The sequence below is a fragment of the Budorcas taxicolor genome, chromosome 10 (genome assembly GCF_023091745.1).
Source record: "Budorcas taxicolor isolate Tak-1 chromosome 10, Takin1.1, whole genome shotgun sequence".
Classification (NCBI taxonomy): domain Eukaryota; kingdom Metazoa; phylum Chordata; class Mammalia; order Artiodactyla; family Bovidae; genus Budorcas; species Budorcas taxicolor.
Window position 1 is genome coordinate 18792835 of NC_068919.1, and position 9758 is coordinate 18802592.

General features: G+C 42.8%; 1 protein-coding gene across 1 annotated transcript in view; it reads left to right on the forward strand.

Moving 5' to 3' along the window:
• Positions 1–9550, forward strand: part of THSD4 (thrombospondin type 1 domain containing 4) — a 614837-nt gene extending 605287 nt beyond the window's left edge. Inside the window, exons 14-16 of the mRNA XM_052646870.1 lie at positions 4416–4595; positions 8800–8944; positions 9408–9550. Coding sequence (XP_052502830.1) covers positions 4416–4595; positions 8800–8944; positions 9408–9550 — 468 coding nt within the window. The remainder of the gene's footprint in view (positions 1–4415; positions 4596–8799; positions 8945–9407) is intronic.
• The last annotated feature ends 208 nt before the right edge of the window (positions 9551–9758 follow it).

Sequence of the window (9758 nt, forward strand, 5' to 3'; positions counted from 1 at the left end):
AGCTTGCAGCAACATGGATGGGCTTGGAGGGCATTATGCTAAGTGAAGCAAACCAGACACACCACTGATCCTGCAGTGGTGTCACAAGTAGTGGAATCTGAAAAAAAGTTCAATTCGGAGGAAGAGAATAGAGGGATTTCCCTGGTGGTCCAGTGGGTAAGAAGCTGCCTTCCAGTGCAAGATATGCAGATTCAGTCCCTGATGAGGAACTAGAATCCACCTGCCATGTAGCAGTTAAGCCCACGTGCCACAACTAGACAGCCCTCGTGCCACAGCAGAGACACGGCACAGCCAAAAACAGTAAATACAGAATTTTTGAAAAGAGACAAACAGTAGAATGATGGTTGCAGGGGTTGGGGGTGAGGCGAATAGGAAGAGATTGGTAAAAGAGTTCAGATTTTCAGTTATAAGATGAACAAGTTCTGGTGGGGGGAGTGGTCTAGTGTGTAACATGGTGTCTATACTGCAGTAGGTAATACTGTACTGTATAATCGAAATTTACTAAGAGAGTAGAACTTAATGTTCTCACATATGCATGTAAAAAAGGTAAATGTGTGAGGTGATGAATGTGTTAACTTGATTGTAAGGACAATTTCACCATGTACATGTATACTATATCATCATGAGCATACTTTTAATATATTACAATTTTATTTGTCAATTACGTCTCAGTAAAGCTGGGGGAAAGAAGCAGAAACAGAAGGTTATGTTTGTTCATTATGAAGAGCCAATAACACCGAATACCTCAATAAAGTAACTTAACTGATCAATTAATTTTTCCTTAGAGTTCGAAAGTTGCACATGAGCCCCCTAAAATCATTCCCTCTTTGCCGTGTTATGATGGCCATCAGTATTTTGAGTTCTCAGACCATCCAGGATTTGGCTCCCAGGGCTGGCTTGTTCTCCAAAGAATTTTGGCTGATGATCATGATTTATACATTCTCTGGACCTCTGGCTCCATATAGAATTTTATTTCTTTTAAGTAGCTTTAAAAACAGACCCTGAAAAAAATGGACTGCCTTGTCCTTGTAAATTGATACAGCCCCTTTGGAAAGCAATTTGGCAATAAAAGTCAAGAACCATAAAAACGTTCATTTGCTTTAACCCAGCCACCCCACTCCTGAGGATTCATTTTAAGGAAATAATTAACAGGAGAAAAAAAGGCTTTTTCAACAGAGATGTTCGTGACAGCAGGGCAGTTAGGGATATTATGGCATATCATAACTCATTAAGGTATTATGTAACAACAATGATAATTACAAGATGTGGAAAGTATATATAATGGCAAGTGAAAAACGGACTATGTCAAAGTATGTGAACCCTATCTCAACCGCTTCAAAGTATAGCTTTTTGTATAAACATGAGCAAATGTTTTCTCCTCAAATTTCCTGTAATGTTTTTATAATACAAACTCTAAAATATTAACAAATTCAGAAAAGAAAGAATTCAAGTACTTCCAATGCTACCCAAGTCGGTATCAGAGTTAGGCATACTTGATAACTGATCCCAGCTCTATGTCCCCTTAGTTCTCTGACTTGGGGTGGGTAATTTAACCTTTCTGAGCCTGGTTCCTCATCCAGATAGGAGAATAATAATACCACCTTTTTAGAGTTGCTATTGGGTTTTCATGAGACACTGTATATAAAAGGGTTGTTGCTTAAAACATGGGGAGTACTTAATAAATATTCGTTTCCTCTTCTCCATGTCTGTTATTTTTTTCTGCCAATGTTTCTATCTCATTGTCGGTAGCAAAATATCTAGAATCTAAACCCCAAAGATAATTCAGACATGAATGGTGTATGGGACACTAATTACACCAAGTGTCTGTGGAAACTCCGGGAGAATAGCAGAGAACAGGGAAGCTGGGCATGCTGCAGTCCCTGGGGTCACAAAGAGTTGGACATGACTTAGCGACTGAACCACAGCAATCTATGGAAACTGAGACAATGGGGAGAGTCCTGTGTGAAACTGTAGTATCAGACCATAACAGCCTTCACACGGAGCAGATACCCAGTGCAATTCAACTCACGCATCCACCAGTGTCTGAGGAAGAAGAGAGGGAGCAGAATGCAGTTCTTTTTCATTTGTGGGCCTCCTATTAACTCTAGGCATACTCAGAGAACAGACTTCCCCAGGGGCTCAGGTGGTAAAGACGCCCTTGCCAATGTAGGAGACACAAGACATGCAGGTTAAATCCCCAGGTCAGAAAGATCCTCTGGAGAAGAAAATGGCAACCCGCTCCAGTATTCTTGCCTGGAGAATTCCATGGACAGAGGAGCCTGGTGGGCTACAGTCCAAGAAGTCACAAAAAAGCTGGATGTGGCTGAGTGTGGGAGCAAGCACTCAGAGAAGTGAGAATCACGTGAATCCTGGTGAAGGCAGCATTTATTTCTGCTAAGATTAGAAACATGGAATGCATCGCCCTGTCATCCAAAGAGTCAGGACCTGATTGATTGTAGACCAGGTTTTGTTTCTGAATTCAGAAGACCGTCAGAGCCTGCTGACACCTCCCTGCCCTGGGAATTGGATATTATCCCCAAAGAAAATGAAATAGAGCACACTTAGTTATTGAAAGTAAGTCTTAAACATTAATTGACTTCAAGATATAAAAGGAAATATTCCTTCCAGACCCATGATTTGAATGAGAGTTGGCCTCAAATGCCCCACTGGCCTGGTCACAGTGATTGGTCCAGATCGGACATGTGACCCAAGCCGAGTCAAACTGAGTCCTTCCCTGGAACTTTTAATGTGGACTTTGGGGAAAAGACTCCCTTGGAAGTTGTGAGCACAGGTGCTAGCAGTGGTCCTACTGAGGCTTGTAGAGGAACTGTCCTAAGAGAACGAGACTTCTCAGGTTTAGGGACCCTTGTTCTACTCTGGAAATGGAGTAGCCCGACTCATTCATAAGATATTCCACCAAGTCTATTACTCATGCCCAGATGATTTCTTTCTTCCTTGTCAATTCTGGGTTTACTTCATCCTTGTGTGTGCATGCCTGCTCAGATGTGTCCAACTGTTTGCAATCCCAATGGACTGTAGAACACCAGGCTCCTCTGTCTATGGGATGCTCCAGGCAAGAATACTGGCATGGGTTGCCATTCCCTTCCCTAGGGGATCTTCCTGACCCAAGGATAGCACCTGCATCTGCTGAATTGGCAGGCGGGTTCTTTACCACTGAGCCACCTGGGAAGCCCTGCTTCACACTTAGATTGTCTTAGTTCTTGGGGGGCGGGAGGGTCTTCCACAGTCTTTAGCCATTAGGAGCAGGCTAAATGGCTGCTAAATGGCAGACAAGCCCCTGCTTGTCTGCCCCTGTGTCTGGGTCACATTTATTCTCTGACATCTGAACAGACAGCTCCAAAACTAAGAAGCCTTGTAGTTTACCTGTGAAGATGGCAGAGAACAGGCTCAAAGTGGAAATTGCTGATGACGATGTTTATCGTGGGCTGTGTGACTAATCTGTAGTCTGTTAGCTTGGGTTTGAGGGGTTTTTTGCTGTGTGGTGACATGGGTTCCCCCCTCCACACCATTTTTTTTATTTCACCATGTGCCTGCATACAGAAGCAAGGCTAATATTAAGAGTTGCAGCTGTAGACATTTTTACAGGCTTTTCATAAAGGCAATAGCTTCTTTAAAGTCTTTAAAAGTATATAGATCACAGCTTATAAAATTTTTTCAATCAAAAGGTAATAAGAGTACACCAAACATGAACAGAAAACATTTTACAAAGTAATAGATACTAACTAGAGTAAGTAATGGGCAGTTACATGCATCATATTTCCATAACCTAATGCAATGAAGCAAGACGTGTAATTATCTGACTGGACTCTTTGCAATCACAACTTCAGTGAGCTTTGGCTCCAAGTAAGGAGCCAGGGAGTTGGAGTCTGTGGGCAAAAGCTTCCTGCTGGCTGCCCTGTTGGGAGGGGAGGGCTGATCATAAGGAACATTGTCCCAAGTCTGTGGTCTTCGTCTGAGTTTTGTGTATCCCAAAGCATTTTAATGTAGCACTTCACCCACATACATGCAGACTCTGGGAAAAGAATTCATTCCCAGCAGCACCCCGCCAAAGGCCAGCAGATAAGCTAAATGTTAGTTCACTATTTTACAGTGAGAGGTGTCACAGTCTACCAGACAAAACCAAATGACTGGATGGCATGCTCCGTGGGATAACTTATGGGAAACCTGATTTCACTCCCATAATACTGAGGGCATCAGGATCTCAGCCACCAGGATCCCCAAGACGTGAGAGTTCAGGGGAGGTACTCTCCATGCCAGAAACAGAACTGTCAGGAAAATTGCAATTTTGGGAAAAGAGCAATGGTGGAAAGTTCTGGTAAACGTTCCTCGATGGATGGTATTTCTCATCCTCTTTCTATCATGTGATACCTGTCTTTCTCTGCCGCCTTCTCTAGTGTTCCATCGAGTGTGGGAGTGGGACCCAGCAGAGGGAGGTAATCTGTGTTAGGAAGAACACAGACACCTTTGAAGTGCTGGACCCCTATGAATGTTCCTTTCTGGAGAAACCCCCCAGCCAGCAACCCTGCCACCTCAAGCCCTGCGGGGCCAAATGGTTTCACACAGAATGGAGCATGGTAAGTCTTGGTGCTCTCATCTGCTTCCCCCTACCCCTCATGGCTGGCCCATCTACTGGGTGCCAGGCACTGGGCTCAGCCCAGATTCCCTGTACAATCTGCTCTCCTTGGTCACAGCCAGAGTGCCCTGAACTCAGCCTGCTTGGCAGGGAGGAGGGAGCCTGAGGCTGGGGTGAGCTTGACTTCCAAACTCTGGAGGCCATAAAATGGTGGCTCTCAAATTTTCATGGGCCTAAGAATCAGCTGGGATCTTGTTTGCAAAGACTGATTCTGGGTCCAACTTGGCCAATAAATTTGCTCTTTAGGATTAGGTTTGATGTTGGCCATGGTCCTTGAGAAAGCAAGAGCAGACCACTATTTTCTTCTGCCATTTGGTTTGGAGAGTCTAGAAAGGACCAAACTCACCAGGCCACGTCAAAGGCCACAAACTCCTAAGATATCTGCTGGGAATAGCCCTGATGTCCCTTAACAGGTAAATGAATGAACAGACGTTTGTCCAAACAATGGGGTGCCACTCAGCAACAGGAACCAAAGAACTGATACCTCCTATGACATGGAAGAACTTCAGATGCATTTTGCTAAATGGAAGAAAGACTCCTCTCCCCCTACAAAGCTACATAGTGTATAATACTGTCTATATAATATTCTTTAAAAGGAAAAACTATCAGAACAGAGACCAGACCAGTGATTGCCAGAGGATGGGGTGGGACAAAGCTCACTACAAAGGGAAAATACAAAGGAATTGTTCTGTGTGATGAAAGCTCCGTCTTGTTTGCTGAGGGAGATACAAGATTCTCTGAATTTGTCAAAACTCAGAACTGTGTGCCACAGAAAATGAATTTTTCTGCACGTAAATTTAAAAATAAATAAATAAGTGGGGACTCCCCTGGTGGTCCAGTGGCTAAGACTCCACACTCCCAATGCAGGGGGCTTGGGTTCGATTCCTGGTCAGGTAACTAGGATCCCACAACTAAAGATCAGCAACTAAAGATGCCATATTTTACAACTAAAAAAGATCCCAAATTCCGCAACAAAGATTACACATGCCTCAACTAAGACCCAGACCATCCAAATAAGTAAATAAATATTTTTTAAATAAATAAGTCAGTTGAAGCAAATGTAAAATATATTGTTACTATATGAGAAACGCTGGGCTGGAAGAAGCACAAGCTGGAATCAAGATTGCCGGGAGAAATATCAGTCACCTCAGATATGCAGATGACACCACCCTTATGGCAGAAAGTGAAGAGGAACTAAAAAGCCTCTTGATGAAAGTTAAAGAGTGAAAAAGTTGGTTTAAAGCTCAACATTCAGAAAACGAGGATCATGGCATCTGGTCCCATCACTTCATGGGAAATAGATGGGGAAACAGTGGAAACAGTGTCAGACTTTATTTTGGGGGGCTTCAAAATCACTGCAGATGGTGACTGCAGCCATGAAATTAAAAGACGCTTACTCCTTGGAAGGAAAGTTATGACCAACCTAGATAGCGTATTCAAAAGCAGAGACATTAGTTTGCCAACAAAGGTCCGTCTAGTCAAGGCTATGGTTTTTCCTGTGGTCATGTATGGTTGTGAGAGTTGGACTGTGAAGAAAGCTGAGTGCCAAAGAATTGATGCTTTTGAACTGTGGTGTTGGAGAAGACTCTTGAGAGTCCCTTGGACTGCAAGGAGATCCAACCAGTCCATTCTGAAGAAGATCAGCCCTGGGATTTCTTTGGAGGGAATGATGCTGAAGCTGAAACTCCAGTACTTTGGCCACCTCATGCAAAGAGTTGACTCATTGGAGAAGACTCTGATGCTGGGAGGGATTGGGGGCAGGAGGAGAAGAGAACAACAGAGGATGAGATGGGTGGATGGCATCACTGACTCAATGGACTCAATGGTCTGAGTGAACTCCGGGCGTTGGTGATGGACAGGGAGGCCTGGCGTGCTGCGATTCATGGGGTCGCAAAGAGTAGGACATGACTGAGCGACTGAACTGAACTGATAGTAGCAAAGACAGTGACAAAAGCTAGACATTTTTAAAATTCACCTTGTTTTATAAATTTGCATTTGGAATAAAGTAAATATTTTATATAATTATAAAACAAAATTATTCTTTTTAAAAAGAAATCCCTAAAAATGGAAAATGAATGAAACAAATTAGCCTAAATATGTATGCAATTGGTGGCATCAACTCTCTTGCCTGTGGCTCTAAATCACAGTAATCTGACTGTCTATACCTAAGGACAAAAAGAACTGCAGAAAAATGTTAACATTGTTTGCAATAATGACATTTTTAGTGATGGCTGTTGTCCTGTGTTCTGAGATGGTTGGGTGTATAACAGGTAATAAAGTGAATGAATAATCTACTTCCTGGTACTCTGATGATATATGTAATAGTAGATATGATGCTATAGCTCTGTTATCCCCAGTTGCCTTAAGAAACAGGATTCTCAGCTCTTAGGAGAAAGAAGATAACAGACAAAATAGAAGAGATTTAAGCGAAAATCCTGTTGTCCTGAATTTGACTTAGAAATACCAGTTTGAACTCACAAATTAATTTATCTTAAAAAAATTTTTCTCTGTTTTATCCATTGAAAGATCCTGGAAACAGTGACCAACCCAGTAGCAAAGGCCATGCCTATCAGGCGGAATATGGTTTCAAAATGCCACTCTCTGGGACGTCCCTGGTGGTCCAGTGGTTAAGATACTGTGCACTTCCAGTGAAGGAGGCCAGGGTTTGATCCCTGGTCGGGGAACTAAGATCCCACATGCCAAGCAGTGAGACCAATAAATAAATAAATAAATAAGTAAATAAAATGACAACAAAATACCATTCTCCTCTAAAAGGAGCCAAAGAAAAATGTCTGATTCCAGGTCTGGGAATGTATAGATATAAATTAAATCAGGATGACTTTTTATACCAGGCAGATGAGTTCATGTCTAAAGAGCTCAAGAACCAACTCTGAGCCCTGGATAGCCACTGATGGGGCATCAATGAGCATCAGTAAAAATAATAACTGCCATGCATTGAATGAAACCCATCCATCTATAATCCATCCATCTATAAGTTTAAATCCATTCATCTATAATAAATTTAAATCCATGTATAATAAGTTTACAATGATTAAAAAACTAATTAGAGGATCCACCATTGTAGGATGTTAGAGGAACCAACTCATTATTCTGAAAACTGATAAATAAAGGAAAATAATCAAACATTTGCCCTGTCTTTCCTAAACAAGCCATGCCATTGGGTAACCAGAGTAAGCATAAGTGAAGAAGGAGTGGGAATGCTTTAGGTTCTCAGCTTGTAAAGAAAAAGTGGTATTAGGATATTATCACCATTTTTCAACCCCAAATGAACTAATGATCTGCTCTTGAGTGAGTGCTGACCTCCTCCAAAGAGAGACAACTAAACACATCCTATGAAGTAGTCTCACCACACACACACACACACACACACACACACACAAATCAAACCTGCACCTGGTAAGGTTGAATAGATTGGATCCAACATCCTATCAGTGGAAAATGTGGAAGACAGAAGAACATGTCAGCCTGTATCATGGGGGATGCACTCAGCAAAATCTTAAACTGTGGGAAAATCTTCAGGACAGGTGATCCCATTCCTCCAACAACTCAAGTACAAGGGGAAAACATAGGGCAGGGAACCCATGGATTAAAAGGCCTATCAACCAACTGCAATGTACAGACCTTATGTAGACCCTGATCCCCACACCCCCCAAAAAATCTCTATTTTAGAAAGTTGTCATGTCAGTAACAGGGTTTGAAAATTGTAGCTGGACTTTTAAACTACAAAATGAAGCAAGAAAACCTAAAATAAAATTGAGATTCACAAGCAAAATGAAATATATGTTTGAAGAGAAGAAACTATTGTCAATATCTAGGTGTGATAATGATATTTTGGTAATCTTTTAAGAATCTTGGTTGTTTAGTGCTACAAACTGAAATATTACAGAAGTGATATGATATCTAGATCTGCTTCAAAATAATCTGAGACATCATCCTGGAAGGGCACAGATGGGACATGGCTAGCCATGAGTAGATGTACATTGAGGCTAATTAGTAGGTGCAGGGGAGTTTGTTTCAATATTGTCTCCTTTGATAGATGTCAGAATTTTCCAAAATCTGCCTTCTTCAGCGTGCTGAGCGAATGGGCTGCCAAAAAGTCAAACTTTCTTCCCTTCCCCTCACAGTGTTCCAAGAGCTGTCAGGGCGGCTTCCGTGTCCGAGAAGTGCGTTGTCTGGCAGATGACATGACCCTAAGTAATCTCTGTGACCCTCAGTTGAAACCAGAAGAAAAAGAATCTTGTAACCCTCAGGACTGTGTCCCTGAAGTTGGTAAGTAGGGAATCATACCTTGCAATAAAAGATTCATCTTTCTTAATCTCCATCAAATTCTCTGGTGTCAAAATGCCAGATTCTTCTAGGTCTCACTGTGACTGTGTGCAAAGTCATGGAGTTCAGAGAGGGTCAGCATCCTTCAGGTGTAAATTTCATAATTTAAGGTAGCTGCTGATAGCACAGATGGTGAGCAAAGAGAAACTTAAATGGGAATTGATTAAAATGGCAATGCAGTCAGAGATTTGGTTCCAGCATTCTGAAGGTCAGAGTAGACAGATTTCAGCTGCTTGTTTAAAGAAGAAAAATGTATATATAAACTTGCTCTCAGCCCACACTCACACCTTCCATCAGTAATAAACAGTGGAGCTGGGATGAATAGCCACACCCTCTGCCCTTTCTCATCCCCTAAGTCTACGCTGCTCCTCGTGCTCAAAGTCTTCTCCATTCTCCTCTGCTGCAGATGAAAACTGCAAGGACCGGTACTACAACTGCAACGTGGTGGTCCAGGCCAGGCTCTGCGTCTACAACTACTACAAGACCGCCTGCTGCGCCTCCTGCACGCGCGTGGCCAACAGGCACTCGGGCTTCCCAGGGAGCAGATAACATCCCACTCCACAGCTGTGGGCAGGTCAGGGAGTCTGTGAGCAGTGGGACCCGCTGGCTGCTGCCCTACCGGGGGCTCCCTGGCCTGTGGAGCTGCCAGTCAAGTTAGTCCGCACCCTGCCTTCGTAAAGTGTACACACGGCGCCCAAGAGCAAGGCCACGGTTGTCCTTTGAGCATCACCATGAACAGATGACCCCTCCCCCAGAA